We start from the raw sequence: 19,511 nt of genomic DNA on the forward strand, positions 1-19,511 counted from the left end.
GCTGAAGTGGGAGGTGCAGCAGGTTTGGATGAAGATGGAAATAGAGGTGAGGTTGAAGTTGATTTGGGAGGTCAGGCTGAAGGTAATTTGGGTGGTGCAGCAGGTTTGGATGAGATGGATATTGAGGCAAAGGTTCACAGTTGGGATGAATCTGATACTGAAGATGAGGAATTTGTTGATATTCCTGTGAATATAATGGGGGACAACAATACTTCTGATAATGATATTCCCTCCGTGGAATTGTCCAACAATTCATACAATACTACCAACTCCCACCATAAATACTCCACTACCCTCTATGAAAGCCTATACAACACTAATCACCACCAATAACAACCGGAAACCAGGAACCACCACCGACCACCATAAATACACCACTACCGAAACACAATAACAACACTTAAGTATTGTCGCTTCCTATAACTATTACCACAGGACGAGTTTTGTATTTTCAAAACTATGGGGTGCATGTCGAAAACATGGGGTGCAAAAAGAAACTACCTAGTTCAATATTCTGATAACAAACAATTTAGAGAAATCCTATATCTCTATAAAAAAAGGTTTGCTTTTAACTAAATTAAGAAAATAATTTACTTTTAATTTCAAAAAATAAACTTAAATAAAAATAGAAAGAAATAAACAAGTTATAGTAAAAGTGGTCTTTTAAATCAATATTAATGTAAAACAAAATAAAGAAAAGGAATGTTCAAATAATACAAATTTAAATTAGATTAAATATCCTTTCATGTCGTTGAAAATGTTTAACTCTGTCTATATAGTTCCTAAAATCGTTATCTCAAAATATGATTGATATTTAATGTAGGTTATTATGATAAAAGATGTTAATCAACGATATTAATTTGGTGACTTTAAATTAGAAAGGCCAAGGAGTAAATGGGGTATGAGAGATGGTTCCAAGACTTAAATTAGTAACTCTTCTTCACAGGTTAGACCTTAAATTAACATCTTCGTATATGACAACACATTTCATGTCACCTTAAATTAGAGTCGACATTAAGAGATTATTATTGTAAAATAGAGTGATCAAGTACCAAAGATATTCTAATAATAAAATTGGGGTAGAAGAGTAGAATAGAATTGGAAAAGTGAGATAAAAGATTTTAAATTGTATTCTGATTTGCCTCCTAGTATTAATTTGGATATCTTTCATAATAGATACTACTTCCTATTTACCAGAAAGCTTAGTTTTGATTGAACTTTGTCTTATTTTTTTTTTATCATGATTTTTCTTTGGTCCCCTCATCATTTTCTGTTTATTTTTTATTTTTTTAACAATATTTATCATAGATAACAACTTTCAAAGTGTTTTAAGATGTCAGTTTGACTAAGATATCATATATATATATATATATATATATATATATATATATGAATTTTATTGACATTCGCAATAAATATCTTAAAAATCAGTACAAGCAGTTAGTAGTAATTAGATAAAAGTGTACTATTATTATAGATAAAGATTTAGTACGATTAAGAAGCATAATTTTGTACATTTTAAAATGAAAAATAACATGATCCAAAAGGAAACTAAATTTCGTCAATTTAGCACCAGTGATGTGCATACATAGTTATCTGTAAAATAAAAAGTCCTATGCAAAATGTTGTAGGTCATATTTAGAACATTGTTCCTCAAAACATTACAATTTGGAAACTTAGACTTGTAGTTCCATAAAGAGAGGGAAAACCCTCTTCTAACTGATACGAAAAGAAAAGACAGAAAAAACAGCAAAATTAGAAATTTCATTCCAATTCATGCTTGATAGATTCTACGGAGGAATTCCCAATAATAGTTCAACATGTGATCTGTAGGTGTCACTCTATCCCACTTCCCATTAACAAATATAGCATATGCATCTGCTGCATACCTGATTAAGAAAGAACCACAGTATCATCAACAACAGAAGCAATCAAAAACACACACACAATCAAGGTAATATGTAATTACTGCATATAAATAATGACCAAAAGAGTGCACACAAAAATGACTTACTTCCCAACCCCATGCAATTGAGTTACGTGAGTCCAGCTTTCGTCCAAGTATTCCTCAGATAGACGTTGTAACATTTTTGCTCTTTTGTGTTGCAAACCTAGAGTCCTTATTGTCTCTTCTATTTCATCGGTTGCAACTTCTGTGCAAGACTTTGCATCCGGACATAACTTGAAGAAGTCTAACACAATCTCTTTTGTCTACATTTTGCAGAAATAATCCATCAGTAAATATGGATATAATTTCAACATTTACGCTACGCCTAATGGTCCTTCTTAATTGAATGGAAACCTCAAATGCATGAGGTTGTTTACAACAAAGCAGCAGTTCAACTCTGCCAATAACCACTGGTTCTATTGACACAATTTTCATGGTAGAATGACAACTATGGAATGGTTTCGTCAAGAGGGATCGCCTAGGCTTTACGATTCCTAAATTTAACACATTCTCAAACAGTGCACCTACCTAATTGACGTCATGCACCATACTTAGACAAATGAGATTAAAAAAACAATGTGTACTTTGACTCTCTTATACTTTCACTAATGTTCCACCAAATAGATAGATATAAAAGCATGGTATATTGTACCTGTCTCAGGCCAAGAGTAAAACAAAGGGCTAAAATGAAAAATAAACTATGCAAAAAGTCTAAGATTACAGATGCTGTGAAATATTACGCAAATAATTCATACCTGTCTCCCAGAAGTCCGGTTGAGAAGCATACAAATGACCAAAACCCTCCAAGGGTCATGAGCATGATCCTCTTGAATGAGAACAGTCTCAGACCGTGGAGGCTTCCATGTATTATCAGGAGTTTTTCTTTTGTAAGCCTCATCCCACTTCTCAGAAGCAGAAAGATTTTTTTTTAATTTCTTGGGATTAACATAAGCATTTGTGTCATTTCCATTCATTTGCAGATTATTTTCTAGATCAATATTTTCCCTGTAGTCACTCTGAGGCTCGCGCTTCTTGAGTATGAATTTACTGGTTTCAGCATCATCACAATTCTCACTCAGCTTATCCTTGACCGTTTTTTTCCTCTTATTCTTTTCCTTGGATTTAATCTTTCCATCTACAAGCAAATCATCCTCAACAAATCCAAATTCAGAGCCATAAAATCCTGAATCAGGATCAATAATCCCTCTGTTGTCACCTTGAGGCTCACGCTTCTTGAGTATGAAGTTATGGGTTTCGGTATGATCACCATTCTTTTGCCGCTTATTATCAGCATATTTCTTCTTCCTCTTTTCCTTGGATTTAATCATTCCATCCACCAAGAGCTTATCATCAACAAAACAAAGGGCTAAGTCATCCTGCTGCAGCTTATGGTCAACCACTTTCTTCTTCTTCTTCTTGTCCTTGGATTTAATGTTTCCCTCTACTAGCAGCTTATCTTCAACAAATTCAATGCCACCGCCATAACTGCACAATTCCGGACCAATCTTCTCACGCCTCTTGAGTATGAACTTACGGGTTTCAGTCTCATCATCAAGCTCTTCTTCAACTGTTTTTTTCTTCTTTTGCTTGGATTTAATCTTTCCATCGGACAGCAGCTTATCTCCAACAAATACGATTTCACATGCAGAAGAACACAAATCAGGACCACTATTTTCCTCAATGTCACCTTGATGAGGCTTACGCTTCTTCAACCTTTTCTTCTGTTCCGATTCCATCTTTTCAGTATCAAGTTCACCAACATTCCCTGCACCACCATAACAGCACAATTCAACATCAATCTTCTCCCCATTGTCACCTTGAGGTTCACACATCTTGAGTACGAATTTACTGGTTTCAGCATCATCATCCTTGACAGTTTTTTTCCTCTTATTCTTTTCCTTTAATTTAATTTTTCCATCTAACACCAAATTATCTTCAACAAATCCAATTTCAGAGCCATAAAAACGTGAATCCGGATCAATCATCTCTCTGTTGTCACCTTGAGGCTCACGCTTCTTGAGTATGAAGTTACTGGTTTCGCTATCATCACCCTTCTTCTGCAGCTTATTATCAACAAATTTCTTCTTCCTCTTTTCCTTGGATTTAATCATTCCATCCACCAAGAGTTTATCATCAACAAAGCCATGGGCAAATTCATCCTCCTGGAGCTTATGGTCAACCACTTTTTCTTCTTCTTCTTCTTCTTCTTCTTCTTCTTGGATTTAATGTTTCCGTCTTCTAGCAGCTTATCTTCAACAAATCCAATACCACAGCCATAACTGCACAATTCCGGGTCAATCTTCTCCCTGCTGTCGATCTGAGGATCACGCCTCTTTAGTATGAGTTTACTGGTTTTAGTCTCATCACCATTCTCCCGCTGCTCATCTTCAACTGTTTTTTTCTTCTTTTGCTTGGATTTAACCTTTCCATCTGACAGCAGCTTATCTCCAACAAATACAATTTCAGATCCAGAAGAACATAGATCAGGACCACTATTCTCCTCAATGTCAACTTGACGAGGCTTACGCTTCCTGGACCTTCTCTTCCTTTCTGATTCCATCTTTTCAGTAGCAATTTCACCTACATTCCCTTCACTACCATAACAGCACAATTCAACATCAACCTTCTCCCTATTGACACCTTGAGGCCCACACATCTTGAGTATGAATTTACTGGTTTCAGCATCATCATCCTTGACAGTTTTTTTCCTCTTATTCTTTTCCTTGGATTTAATCTTTTCATCAACCAGCAAAATATCTTTAACAAATCCAAGTTCAGAGCCATAAAAACGTGAATCTGGATCAATCATCTCTCTGTTGTCACCTTGAGGCTCACGCTTCTTGAGTATGAAGTTACTGGTTTTGGTATCACCACCATTCTTCTGCAGCTTATTATCAGCAAATTTCTTCTTCCTCTTTTCCTTGGATTTAATCATTCCATCCACCAAGAGTTTATCATCAATACAACCAAGGGCAAAGTCATCCTCCTGCAGCTTATGGTCAACCACTTTCTTCTTTTTCTTCTTCTTGTCCTTGGATTTAATGTTTCCCTCTACTAGCAGCTTATCTTCAACAAATCCAATACCACAGCCATAACTGCACAATTCTTGATCAATCTTCTCCCTGCTGTAAATGTGAGGCTCACTCCTCTTGAGTATGAATTTACTGGCTTCAGTGTCATTTGCATTTTCCTGCTGCTCATCTTCAACTGTTTTCTTCATCTTTTGCTTGGATTGAATCTTTCCATCTGACAGCAACTTATCTCCTACAAATCCAATGTCACATCCATAAGAATACAAATCAGAACCAACCTTCTCCTCGATGTCACCTTGATGAGGCTTACGTTTCTTGGACCCTCTCTTCCTTTCCGATTCGATCACATTTCGTTCTTTCTGGGCAGGCAGCGCTAAAACGCAGTTCATTGTCCTAAAATTCTCCTGAGATTACTAAAGTCAAAACAAAGTCTGGGAAAATGCAAGCATTGCTGGCCTGTGTTAACAAGAAAAGAATCTGATATGATGTTACACTGTTAACAAATGAAAAGAGAGAAATAATGAATCTGAAGAAGATTTTAAAACCTGGTAAGAAGCATAAGCTTTGCCGTTCTATTCAAAATGATCAAATGGACTCCCGCTAAAAAAAGTTGCACGACCCTTTTATGGGAAACAAGCAAACAAATTAATATTATTCCAAAAATGTAAGTGTAAGCGCAATATGCATCAAAGAATGCTTAACTAGGTCCAGGGAAAGATGTGATCATAAGTTTCTTTACTTCACTCCAGTGTTAAGCCTCTTCAGACTGTGAGGTAGGATTGGAGAGAAAGCCCAAAATGGGAGGTTTCTGCAAGTCAGGCACGACAGAGTAGTTGTTATTTAAAAGTATATATCTAAGTTGGCATTCTCCAAACAAAACCAAACACGCTGCAGAGCTAACAGATAAGGGATTACAATAAGCCAAAATCATGTAATATTGAATACCCAGAACCCAAAAGCACGCATTTCGATCAATATATCAGATAGAAATAAAGTGATGTAGAATACCCAGAACCAAAAATTTAGTTTTCAAAAAGGAAAAGGAAGTAACCTTTGGAAAAGGGTTTGTGGCGTTGTTGGAGTAAAAGGGAGCTCTTCAAGGCTGTGTGTTTCTCCATTCTGCAACTACTCATATTCTATAGAGCAACCAAGCGTCATCGTTTCCCTCCATCTACTCATAAGAAATATTTTATTGTACTTTTTGGGAATCACACTCGTAATTCCTTTTTAATAGCTTCTCGAATATTATGATTATATTTTAACAATAATATAGAAGCGCTAACATGAATTTAATATTTTCACAAACTTTATTTTTATTTACTTAATGTTTATATAAACTCGTGAACATTTTTCAGATTAGAAAATAAAAAATTTAATTACTTTATCTGTTAAGATTAACTTTGTAGTAAGATAAAAATCAAATTTTGGAAAATTTAATAAAATGTATAAATTAATTTATGTCTAAACTAATTTTAACCTAAATAATAATATTTTTTTATTTTTCTTATTATAATTAATTATAAAATTTATTGTAAGGTATATTATAATATTTTTCTCACTTTCTAATATTAGACAAATTTAATTAATTATAAAATGTTGCGTACGAAGAATAAACATAAAGTAAAATTATTACAAATTACAAAACTATAAATATAGTAACTTATATGTAAATCTTACTACTAAAATTTCGTTCGACCACCAAGATTATCTATTTTATTTTTCTTATTATAATTAATTATGTTTCAGATACAGGGATCGAACATTATTTAAAACACTAACTTAACCTCCTTCTCATATGTTATTACTGTTTGCTCTTTTTTCCTCTTGTTCGGCGTTCCTTCTCTTTCTCTCGTTGATTGTCTAGACGATCTAATCGAGATACTTGTCAATTAGGCTCTGATGCTTAAGTCAGTTCAAGTCCATTTGAGGTAAGCAATTAATGTTGTAATAAATGCGTAGTATAAGTCCTTTACCAATTTACCTTGGGCTCCTATTTATAGTTTTTTTATATGGGCTCGTGATTAAGGTTTTCTTAATTGAGGCCCAATTGCTTTTTAAACTTGATTACTGACCTGTTTTACTTTAACTATAGATCTTATCTTTCTGGATTCGCCGGACTGATGTCGCCGAGCGTACGTGCTCTGACCGGTTGTGTCCTTGTGCCCAATAGTTGGATAAGAATGACAAGTCATGGCCGGTGTCGTTGACGTTCACATTAAGATCCTTCTTAATGTGATTTTCAATTACTTATTGTCCGAGTCGTCCGGCCATTGCAGGAGGCCTTCAGCCGCTTATCATTAGGGTTGTTCGGTTGTAGGGCTCCTAAAATCACTCTGGAGAAATTGCTACATCAACGAGTCACGACTTAGACTGTCTGCCTATAGCAGGCGGCCTTGAGCCGCTTATCCTTAGGTCATCCGGTTAGGGATATTAGGTAGCCCTATGGTACACAAGCCCCCCAAGCCTTAAGCGTTGATGGAAGCATAACGAAAAGGGTTTAAACGGTGACGCTCAAGAGAGTCGTAAGAATGTGATGTCTGACAAGGTTACGACGCTTCATACTTGTCAGGTGGGAGATGAAGCGTCACGTCTCCTGAACTATCGATTGTCTCGTGATCGTGTGAATGTGGTGGTGCCACGTGTCCCCAAAATTTTCTATAAATAGCAACATTTGATCCAAGTTATTTTCGCACTTTTCTTCTTCTCTCTTCCTCTTGCACCGATCGGTTTGTATATTTCAGGTAATAATGACAATCGTGAATTTGTCAAGCTCAGACGAGTCTCTTGGTCGAGATGGTGGGGGTCTTAAGGACGACGGGTCTTTGTCTTTCTCATTAACACTATCCACGACTGAGGAATCGCTCGGTAGAGAGGTGTCATCAGGTAACAGCCCACTAATGTAAATATTGATAAGGAAGTTGAGGTTGAGGTGTCGTCAACATGAGATGTTGGGGGAGCTGAAGCGATGGTTGAGGAGGTTAGCTCTGACCCCGAGAGTAAGGATAAAGGTCACGTTAAAATTGATTTTGCTAATGAAGGCAATCGGTTGGACCTTCCTCTTATCCCTGCTTATGAATGGGCACCCGATGAACCCAGAAATTACAAGACGAGGTTTCGATGAGGAAACGATTTGGTCGACTTAGTCGGTAAAACCGACTTTTTTAAGGACAGTGTTGGAAATGGTTGTCTATGTTTGAAGTTTTGCGCTAGCAACGAAAGGGTTTGTCATGGTCGAGAGGGGACCAAGTTAGATTTTTTTCTACGTTTATGCTTGCTTCTTCCAGGACCTCCTTTTGACAGTGCCTTTCAACGACTGGCAGATGGTTGTCCTAAGGGAAATCAATTGCGCTCTCACCCAAATCCACCCGAACGCCTGGGCTTCCATGCAGGCGTTCAATGTTTTATGCCGAGTGATAGGGTTGACCCCTACCATGCCTATATTTCTCTACTTTTACAAGTGTCCTCCCACTTTGACTAAGGGGTGGATTTCCTTTATTGGAGCCCTCAAGAGTCTAGTCGACCTGTTCCTCACCTTGTACAAGGGTTTCAAGACCGACTTTTTTAAGGTCTCTATTACCCGACGTGGTAGGAAATGGTTTTTTGATGAAGTCGATCGTCCCAAGTTTCCTCTTTATTGGACACAAGTGCCTCCTACCATTGATCCGTATTTTGAGAAGCTAATGACTCCTGCCGAGCGGGCTGACCTTGTTGTCCTTAAGTAGCTTCCTGACAAGCTCTCGACCAGGTCTTTGATTTGACATCTACTCTCGAAGGATTTATCCAAAGCAGTTTATGGTTGGTGGTTCTGAGCCGAACGGTTATCTTTGAATAATATGAACTTATCTAATTTTTTTGTTTTCTTTCAGATACGATGTTTCATCTAGCTCCGCTTAATGCTAAAACAATGGAAAGGGTGAAGGCGCATTGGAAGTTCGTTAGGTCTTCAAGTATGCCTCCACGTCCGCCGATCCGACCACCTCCTCTAATCAACGAGCCAATTTTAGAGCCAGATGCTCTGACTGGTGCCTCCCATGTAGGCACCCCTTAGACCCCAAGTTCTCAACATTCCTCCCTTTATGATGGTTCCTACTGCTGAATGAGCTTCAGCCAAAAAGGATCTGGCTATCGCTCGTGAGGAGGTGAAGAAGATTAAGGTCTCTGTTGTCGACTTGTCGAAGTGGTTCAACCAGTTGAACTTAATCAAATCAGAGCATGCTAAGTGTGCCACGAAGCTGAAGGAGGGAACTGATCGACTAAAGGAGGCAACCAATCAACTAAAAGAGGTAACCAATCAACTAAAAGAGGAGCAAGATCGGGGGAGGAATGCTGTTGACGATATTCGTAAGCTGCAACAACGTTTCGATGACCTCTCTCTCGAGTATCTCTCAATGAAGCAATCGATTGAGACTTGGGAGAAGAAATGCCAAGAGTTGGAATTCGAGTTGTTGATCGTTGACGATCAAGTTTTCGCGCAACATAAACTTGGGTTCTAGAAGGCTCTTAATCAGGCGGCCCATTTCTAAAGGATTCTGATCGACCAACCTGGCACCTTCGATTTCAAGTTTGATGTGGTCGACGGGAAATTACTGAATGTTTATGATGCCCCTAACCCCGAGCCTACTGAGTCGAACGTCCTTGCCTCTCCTTATTCTGTTCTAAGAAATGTAGACCCTTGAGTTGTAACATTTTAGTTTCTTTCTTGTTAGGATTTTTGTTTTGATGTAATATTTTGCTACAACCGATTGGGTCTGATCAGCCATTCGATGGATCGCACTCGATCAACTTTCAGACATCTATTTTAATATAATTTCTTTTCGTTTTAATTTCACGTTTATTTGCGCATACTGACAAGGCCGATTGTTTGCCCTAACGCAAGAATTCATTTCGTTCAGTCGAATCGTTTAGATAACTTTGCTTGATCGTATTTGAAAATGGGTATTTAATTCGATTAGGATACTTAAGTCATTGCATTGTATAGGGGTACTAAGTTCTGCAGGTCGCTCGAGACCTTAATATTTTAATTGACTTAAGTTCGTATAAAATTGTGTGTGCTCTTAGGCATTTTGGATTTTAAGTGTATAAACTCCGATAGAACCTGCGTTCAGTCGCTTGGGTCTATAAGTTAAGATAAGTCCCGTGGGGATGCACATTTTGACCACTTGGGTTAGTGCTTTTCGACCGGGGCTTTCAATGAAGCTCACCCTTTAATCAAATAGGCTTTTCGATCTGATGGGTCCCGTAGAGACCCCAAGCCTGACCGATCGGTTTGAATAGCTTTGTAACATCCCTAAGGAATATTACTGATATTAAATAAATAAAATTTGAAAGTACAATAAATGCCGCATTGAATATAAACTATTTTCCAAACACGGGAAATTTAAAACTTTAATAAATATAATCATAACCTAGGAGTCCATAATTCGTAAAACCGAAATAAAAGTCAAAGACTCCCAAAAGAGATTACATAATTCTCTCAAAACTAAAAATGTAAACATCTATATCCATATACAAAAAGGGCTCCGAGTCTAAGTATGTGCTGACCCACCTTTCACCCGACCATGACCCCATAGTCCTTCATGAGTCATATGCATGAAAATTGGGACCACAACCACTATGCCAATTCACATTTTGTGATATACACAATCAACATAATTTTACATTTCAAATTCCACACTCTTACAATAAAAAATTTAATTACTTTATCTGTTAAGATTAACTTTTTAGTAAGATAAAAATCAAATTTTGGAAAATTTAATAAAAAGTATAAATTAATTTATGTCTAAACTAATTTTAACCTAAATAATAATAATTTTTTTATTTTTCTTATTACAATTAATTATAAAATTTCTTGTAAGGTATATTATAATATTTTTCTCACTTTCTAATATTAGACAAATTTAATTAATTATAAAACGTTGCGTACGAAGAATAAAACATAAAGTAAAATTATTACAAAACTATAAATATAGTAACTTATATGTAAATATTACTATTAAAATTTCATTCGATCACCAAGAATATCTATTTTATTTTTCTTATTATAATTAATTATGTTTCAGATATAAGGATTGAACACTAACTTAATTTCTTTCTCATATGTTATCATTTGCTCTTTTTTCCTCTTGTTCAGCGTTCCTTCTCTTTTCCTTTTCTTTCTCTCGTTGATTGTCTAGACGATTCGATCAGGATACTTGTCAATTAGGCTCTGATGCTTAAGTCAGTTCAAGTCCGTTCAGGGTAAGTAATTAATGTTGTAATAAATGCGTAATATAAGTCCTTACCAATTTACCTTGGTCTCCTATTTATAGTTTTTATATGAGCCAGTGATTAAGGTTTTCTTAATTGAGGTCCAGATGCTTTTTAAACTTGATTACTAACCTGTTTGACTTTAACTACGGATCTGATCTTTCTGGATCCGCCCGACTGATGCCACCGAGTGTACGTGCTCCGACCGGGTGTGTCCTTGTGCCTAAATAGTTGGATGAGAATGACAAGTCATGGTCGGTGTTGTCGATGTTCACATTAAGAAGGATCTCAATGTGATTTTCAATTACTTATTGCCCGAGTTGTCCGGCTGTTGCAGGAGGCCTTCAGTCGCTTATCATTGGGGTCGTTCGGTTGTGGGGCTCCTAAAATCACTTCGGAGAAATTACCACATCAACGAGTCATGACTTAGACCATCCACCTATAGCGGGCTGTAAGACACGAGAAAATTAAATAGTTAATTAAATAATTATATAATTAATGCGGGTAATGGAAGCCTGTAAGGCATTTAATGTGGAGTGCTATGACATGGAAAATTACTAGCTCAAGTGGTTGGGAGTATTTTAATTGTGTGAAAGGACTTGGGTTCTAGTCCTATGTACGCTATTTGTGTATTATTTTAATCTGTGCATTATTTTGTTGACTTATTTGAATATGAGACATGATAATGTAATCCTAAAATTATAGGAATTATCATGAATGTGAATTGGTTGAATTGGTTGTGCACTTGACTTACTAATTGATGGTTTGTGGGTTCAACCCTTGTTGAGAACTAATTAAACTCTCTTTTTGCCAAATTTTCTTCTTTTTTTTCCATGAAGATGAAGGGGTAGAAAAACCCTACTGCAATAGTGGCAGCCAAGAGAGATAGACAATAGTCTTAATGGACCTTGAATAGCCATTAAGCTCCTAATTACTTCCAAAATTCGTTTTGGACCATTAACCCTAATTATGAGCCAATTTTGAGTCATTGAATGGGAAAGAATAGGGAAAAAGGGAGTTATTCAGAGAAATCATTGGTGTTTTGGGAGAGGGACAACTGCGTTCTTGAGAAAATAGCAAAGAGAGGCACTTGGACATCGTAGAACAAAGGTTAGAGGACCAATTGGAGTGCAAATTCCAGGTAAGGGGAGTTGTTTTATTATTATTTTGATTCGTGAATAATGTACTGTGATTTGTATGGCTAAATTTTATGAATCCCATACTGAATTACGTTGTTTCTTGCAAAATTCGGGGTTTTCGCCCAGAAACTGCCTGGCGGCACCTTCATGCCTGCCAGGCGGCACATCATTTTTACCTAAATTCTGGATTTTATCATGAACTGCCTGGCGACGAGACAAAACAGCCAGGCGATGCGTGGGTATTGTCACTATTTGGTTGCATTTTTGTATATTTCTTTATGTGCTGACCCTTCCCTATATGCCTGTATCTGTGGGATTGCAAAATACCATAATAATCATATTGACTGTGTGAGTTTGAGTTACCATTAAGGGTGAAGTTATGGTGAATTGTAATTCAGAATAAGAAAGGTAATGAATGTTGTGTTATTGGTATTGAATGTTGCATATAGGAATCATGTGGTGAGTAATGTGTACAATGATTAGGCGTGGAATTGACAAGGGGTGAGGGATTTTTTTTTGTTTTGATAAAATGAGAGTCCAGATAGTATTCTGGGAAAATTGCGTTCACTGTGAATGCAGAAGCGCATGTAGTTTTGGCCAGGTTTTGATACGCCGCCTGGCTGCCAGCAAGGAGGCCGCCAGGCGATGACGGTGGATAGGCCCAATATAATGCAGTGATGATCTTAGTTGCGAGGGAGAGAGACAGAGTTTCGGTAATTTAAAAGCAATTGGGCAACTAGTGATTTAAAATGGGAAGACGAATGTACAAAGGTAAGCCTAGGAGTAGATTTTAAGGAATATAATGGTACATGTGTGCTAAGGCATGATTGGAATTTAAGTGTGAATGATGTCAGTAAATAAATAGCGTATCACTATGAGGGATAGGTACAGGGAAAGATGTGTTAGGTTGGAGTACTTTTGATGAGGTATAACATGGATGCATTAGTGGCTAAGTAAGAGTCATACTAAGTGGAGGCTTAAGTGGAGGCTCAAGTGGAAAGCATTTGAAATTAGGTTATGCTAAGGTTGCAATAGAAATAACAGTCATATATTTAGAAGTATTTGGGTTGTGTGGTAATGTCATTCAGTGGATGCAAATTTGTGGATAATAATAGCATGGTTGGAAAATCCTAATTCATGACTAGAATAAACTATGATCTTGAATTATAGGTAAAGGATGAGGTGGAGTAAGGGATTCGTTTATGCTATAACTTGGTTAAGTTATATTGCGCTATTTGGTGGTAGGTAAATCATCTAGTTTGAAAGGGTGGAGTGGTGAGCATGAGTTATAGGTAGCCAAATTATATTGGAGTGTATGATTACTGGAATTAGGTGCTATTATAAGAGGGAGTTGTTCCTGTTGGAGACTAATCAGGTTGAAAAGCATACAAGTCGAGGATGCCAAAAACCAGCAGAAGTATACTACTGGTGCGGCGCCTGACGACCTGCTGATGTCCACTAGGCGGTAGAACCTCCAGGGAAGTCCCTGAACCGATTGGCGCCTAACGGTGAGGTATGGTCCGCCAGACGGAAGACCTCTAATAGTGGCTCTGAATTGACCTAGCGCTTGGCGGTAGAGGTGTTCCGCCAGGCGGTCTGCGTTGGTTTTGCCTAGCGGCGTTTAGGAAGCGCAAGGTGGTGACACCGCAGTATGGACTTGTGTGAGTTGCGTTTGAGCAAGGATGTTGTACTTGGATCAGGGGATGTTGTGCCATGAGCGGGTAGGTTCATGGATGGTGGTGAACATGTGATGATATGAGCGGGTATGTTCATATCTAGTTACTCTCGTGTGAGGATACGCGCGAGGTAGGTTCGTATGTTCCGTGCTCACACTTGAGAGATGCTGCGTGCGGGGAGGTACGTAGCTGGTGGATCACATGTGTTGGACTATAGGCGAGCAGGTCCGTAAAGCAGAACTACGAGTGGGGAGGTTTGTAGAGTAGGACTACAAGCGGGGAGGTTCGTAGAGGCAGGACTACAAGCAGGCAGATTCGTGTGAGCATCATATTCCTTAGTCCAAGGCTAATGAATTGTGTGATTTGAAGGCTGAAAAGCCTTGGGGTTAAGGTCTTGGCCAAGAACTAAGTAGATTGAATAAGATGGGTGTATTACTTATCTTGTGTTATTATATATGTTATTTTTATTTTTATCAGCTCACCTTTTCTGTTTGTGTTTGGCGATGATCGTGTTATTCGTTACACGAGAGCAGATGATGATACAGGTGATGCTGAGGATGCTCGGGCGACGGAGTGAGGGATAACTGGGATTATAACTAGGAATTTTATTATGTGTTCATTTATGATTATGGATTTTGAAAATTGTAATATTTTCAATACTACTATTGTATAAATTTTGGCACGTTGTTTAAACATTTTAAATTTTTCCCGCATTTGGGAATAATAATATCTCGTCGACTAAATTTCATTTTATATTTTATTTATTTAATTAGTAATATTCCCTAGGGATGTTACATTTGGTATCAGAGCAAACGTTTTGAATTTTTGGGAATTTTGGGAGTGAGTTGACCGCTTCTTGTCTGTGAATTTTGTTGTGTGTTATTGATTGTTAGCAACTAATAGTCTTTAATTTAATTTTTAGATGTTTAATGTTAACACCTGAACAATGTGGCGTGCACAGGCAATGGAAAATAAGAGACGTCAGAATACCGTAGGGGTTGACGAGATTGCTAATGCGATCCATAGGATGGTGGATGCGATGCAGCTGTGGCAGCGCAACCGAGAGCCATGATCCCACCGGTCAAACCTGTGACAATGGAGGATTTTATGCGTCATAAGTCCGCAAAGTTCACTGGGAAAGCCACCCCAGACGAGGCAGACGCATGGCTTCAAGAATGCGAGAAGATATTCAGAGTGATAGAGTGCACCGAGGCGCAGAAACTTACCTTTGCCACCTTTCTATTGGTGACCGAGGTAGAGTACTGGTGGATGGGGATGCAGCAGCAAATGCAGACTCGAGAGGAGGTGACATGGACCAACTTCAGGAGGAGGTTCCTAGAGAAGTACTTTCTGGATAACGCTAAACATGAGCGCGAGGCCGAGTTCCTCACCTTGCAGCAGGGGAACTTATCAGTGTAGGCCTATATGGAGAGGTTCGAGTACCTTGGGAGATTCTACTCGCAGGAAGTCACCGAGGAGTGGCGTTGTCGGAAGTTCGAAGGCGGTTTGAAACATGATCTGTGACGGTTCATAGTGCCTCTACGAGTTAGAGAATTTCGAGTTTTGGTCGAGCAAGCCAAAAGTGTGGAACAACTTGAGATGGGTCCTAGTCGGGTCAGCCGACCTCAGAAGAATAGTGTATAGGGCAGACAACAGAATAAGCCCTACAGCCGACCTACATCATCATCACAGAAGTTAAGATGCTATAACTACGGAGGAGAGCATCTAAGGAGGGACTATACTAAACCAATTGGTAGTGGAGGGAGCAGTGTTGCCACACGTAAATGCTATGCATGTGACCAGCCTGGACATTTTGCTAACAAATGTCCAAATAAGAAGACCACTCCAGTATCGCGATCTCAGCCACCTTCCTCTAATAGACTGAGAGCAGCAGGCCGGGTATTCGCCATGACCAGCATAGAGGCCACTCGGTCAGGTAACCTCATTCTTGATTACTGCTTATTGTATGCTAACAGTGTGTTAGTGTTGTTTGACTCAGGAGCTTCACACTCCTTCATATCTGATGAGATGCCTCGAGCCAAAGGACCTACAACAAGAGCTATGGCTAGGAGAATACAAGAGGAATGGGCCTTAAATGCGCATGCAAGGCCCAACATGAACTTCACATGGGCCAAGGAAGATGTGAAAACCTAGCCTAGGACACTTTGCTTATAAATACTAGATTAGGATTTTATTTTGGGCTTTGTATTTTGGGCCCAGTAGAATAGGGTTTTCTTTGGGCCATGTATTGGGCCTTAGAGGAAATTGGGATTTAGAAGTAATTTTGGACCAAAAAGAGGAATTGGGCCAAATGGGCCAAGAGTAGTGTGTCTACTCTAGAAAAGCCTAGAAGCTTCTCAAACTTGATCTCCAAGGATGGGAGTTAGCTTCCCATGGCAAGACAAGTGTGACTTGCTTTGGTGGCAAGTCACACCTCCCATATGCTCCTTTTTGGCTCCAAAATTCAACTTTCTAGACTCCTTTTTCCCTCCACTTTTTGGAGACTCCTTGGTCTCATTTTAGCCTATAAATAGAAGGCTTAGGAGATGTATTTTTCAACTTGAAATTGAGTAATGAATTGCTGTCCAAATTTGTGCACAAATCTCTTTTGAGCTCACCTTAGAGTAAACTCTTCTCTACTTTACTCTAGTCTTCTTCCTTAGGAGTTGGCCTCACCTATCTTAAGAATTCTTTCACCTACACCAAACCAAACACCTTAAGCTTCTTTCCTTCACGCTTCTGCATCAATAACCATCCATGGAGCCTCCATTCTTCATGCAAGCTTCAATGGAGACAAGAAGAAGCCATCATGTGGTATCATGAGCCTTAGTTGCTCTTGGTTTTAGTGAGTTAAGTGCTTCTTCTCCATTTTTCTTTCAATTCCGTGTTGTTCATCACTTTTTCTACTTGTCTTGCTGTTTTTGTTCCTTTTATTTTGAGTATGCATGTCTTTTTACTTTGGTTCATCTTCATTTGCTTCATCTTGAACCATCCTTGTGTGTTTTAGGTGTTCTATTTGGTTTCTACCGTTTACTTTTCATTTTAATTGAGTATTTGTTGTTTTTGTTCAGTTAATTCTCTTGTTCTTGAGTTTATTTTGATTTTATGATCCATATGTTTTGTCTAGAGTCATGTTTAGTCCATATATGTCATTAATTTCTTGTTTAGCTTTTAATTTACTTTGAATTTTTTGGTGATGTGCTGTTGAATTCTGTTTTAGATTTGAGTGCAGTTTTTAATCTTTAAAAATTAACATTCTCTTCTTTCTTTGAGCCTTGGAAATGAACCTTCACATCTAGATAACCTTAGTTATCGTAATGTCCAGTGGGAATTTTCCTTGTGCTTGCTTAAAATCACCATAAACCACATTAAATTTCCTTTCAATTAATTGTGTTTTGGTGCTTTTTCATTTCTGTTTTTGAGTTTAGATTGCTATTTAGATCTTAGCAATGTCTTAGAGAGTCAATTTCCATTGTGTTTCATTGAGTTTCATGATCTTCTTTTGATTCCTTTAAGTTTCCTTCTCCTTTGTGTTTTTTGTTTCCATTAAAATGCAAATGATCAAGCATAGTGTGGTGGTGATTCTGATTTGTGGTGGAAACTAGCTGCTGTAAGAGCTATAAAAAGAAAGAAAAAGAGCACAAAAAGAATACAAGCAAGTGCCAAAAATAATCAAAAGAAAAGATCAAAAGAAAGTGGCAAAAGAAGTACACTAGAATCACTACCATCACTTGAGTTTGAGAGCATTATTTTGTTGCATTTTACTACTGTTTCAGTTTCTGTCTGACTGCACACTGTTTGTATTTGATTTATCATAAAACATTGGCCGGTGCAAATCCAAATCTATTTTTTTCCTTTTTTAGCTAAGACATAGACGAAAAAGTGAAAAAAAGAATCATTGAAAAATGTTGAGAAATGAAAAAATGAAAAATAGCTAAAGAAGAGGCCTGAATTCACGTTTTTGGACTGGCAGTCAGTGTAAAATCAAATTTTAGTGCAATTTTCTAGCTTATTTTGGTTGTTTTTCATCCATTCTAGTGCCATTCATTAGGTAATTCATTTTAGTGTTTATCTTGTTTCTTTACCTTATTTCTAGTTTGTCATTTCTTTGGTAATCCTTTGAGTTTGTCATGGCATTATTCACTTTTGGTTTAGCAATTATAATTTTGTGCTTTTCTTGCTTTATTTCTTTACCTCTTTTGGTTTGGTTTCTATATTTGGTGCATACTTCTTTTTGGAGGTGATCTATTTTTCCTAAGGTAGCATCCTAGGAGGAGGAGTACCTAGTCCCGAAAGAGAATCCTCTTTGGTGAGATCAAGAGGAAGTGCAAGAGTGAAACACTTGTGAGGACCAAGCCAAGAAGACAAAGCCAAAAAGACCTTTTACATTTTGTGCTCTTTGATCGTATTCAAATTGAGTTGTAAAATTGTAATGCTTTCCTTCTTGTGTTCATGGCCTAGTTAGGTGTCTTGGGGGAGTCTTAGGTACTCAATCCCATCTCCTAACTAGAACCTCTTCTATACATTAGTGAAGCGCTTTTAGTGGTGAAGTTTGAAGGTTCCAAGTGCCTTCTACTTCTACCAAAACTTAGGTCGCATATAGCTTCTAATCTTTCTTGTTTTTAATTTTCTTGTTTGATAGTATAGTGTGTGTCAACTTAGTCTTTGAATTAATTTCATTTAAGAAGTGTTGTACAAAAGTTTCAAGTTCCCTTGGCTAGGAAAGACTTGGTATGTAAGCAATCCAAGTGATTAACCTCTCTTTCCTGGAGGAGAACTAAAAGCTTTTACTATCTACTTCTTCTTTGAAATTTTCTTTTAAAGACCAAAGTCTTCTAAAATCTAAAAAAAAAATGTCTCAACCTCCTTCTCAATGTATGGGTGCTTCAAATGAAGAAGAAATAAGTTTGAAACAAATTGCCTTTGATTTAAGAGCACTACTACGTTGGAAGGAAGATGAAATAATTGCAAGGGAAAGGGAAAAACAAGAAAGAGATAGGTTTCATCAACTTTTAGATGAAGAGAGGAGGGGAACAAGAAATATGGAAAGGTTGCATGAGAGGATGAGTAATAGGAGTCAAAACTTGTACTCCCACACTCCAACACTAGTCACACACTATGAAGAAGAAGATAGTAGACTAGTTGACAACTTCTATCAACCTCCTCCTCCTCCTCCTCTAAGAAGAGAAAGAAGAGAGCCTATTGAACCAAGAGCCATTAGAATAGACCTCCCTCACTTTTATGGGAAAGATGATGTTGAAGCTTATCTTGATTGGGAAATGAAGGTTGAGCAACTCTTTGCTTGTCATCAAATAAGTGAGGAGAGGAAAGTACCCTTAGCTACCCTTAGCTTCCAGGACAATGCTATGTATTGGTGGACTGCCCTCGAAAGAGATAGGAGAATCAATCAAAGTCCCGAGATCAAATATTGGAATGACCTCAAAGGAGCCCTTAGGAGAAGACATATTCC

General features: G+C 37.8%; 1 protein-coding gene across 1 annotated transcript; it reads right to left on the minus strand.

The window, feature by feature from the left end:
- Window positions 1–1,494: 1,494 nt before the first annotated feature.
- On the minus strand, window positions 1,495–4,306 carry LOC114188699. Its single transcript, XM_028077299.1, has 3 exons — window positions 2,704–4,306; window positions 2,015–2,211; window positions 1,495–1,889 (listed from the first exon to the last, which is right to left on the minus strand). Exons 1-3 carry the CDS (start codon window positions 4,057–4,059, stop codon window positions 1,775–1,777), a joined length of 1,668 nt encoding a protein of 555 aa, XP_027933100.1. The 5' UTR covers window positions 4,060–4,306; the 3' UTR covers window positions 1,495–1,774.
- Between the last annotated feature and the right edge of the window lie 15,205 nt (window positions 4,307–19,511).

This window comes from Vigna unguiculata, chromosome 6 (genome assembly GCF_004118075.2).
Source record: "Vigna unguiculata cultivar IT97K-499-35 chromosome 6, ASM411807v1, whole genome shotgun sequence".
Classification (NCBI taxonomy): domain Eukaryota; kingdom Viridiplantae; phylum Streptophyta; class Magnoliopsida; order Fabales; family Fabaceae; genus Vigna; species Vigna unguiculata.

What these genes read in the sequence shown, in the direction of transcription:
- LOC114188699 (XM_028077299.1), bottom strand. Translation starts at nt 4,059, where the DNA reads ATGATTAAATCCAAGGAAAAGAGGAAGAAGAAATTTGTTGATAATAAG. An exon ending in ACCGGACTTCTGGGAGACAG is followed by an intron (nt 2,212 to 2,703) that starts GTATGAATTATT and finishes TGCAAAATGTAG; the next exon opens with ACAAAAGAGATTGTGTTAGA. An exon ending in CAATTGCATGGGGTTGGGAA is followed by an intron (nt 1,890 to 2,014) that starts GTAAGTCATTTT and finishes TTTCTTAATCAG; the next exon opens with GTATGCAGCAGATGCATATG.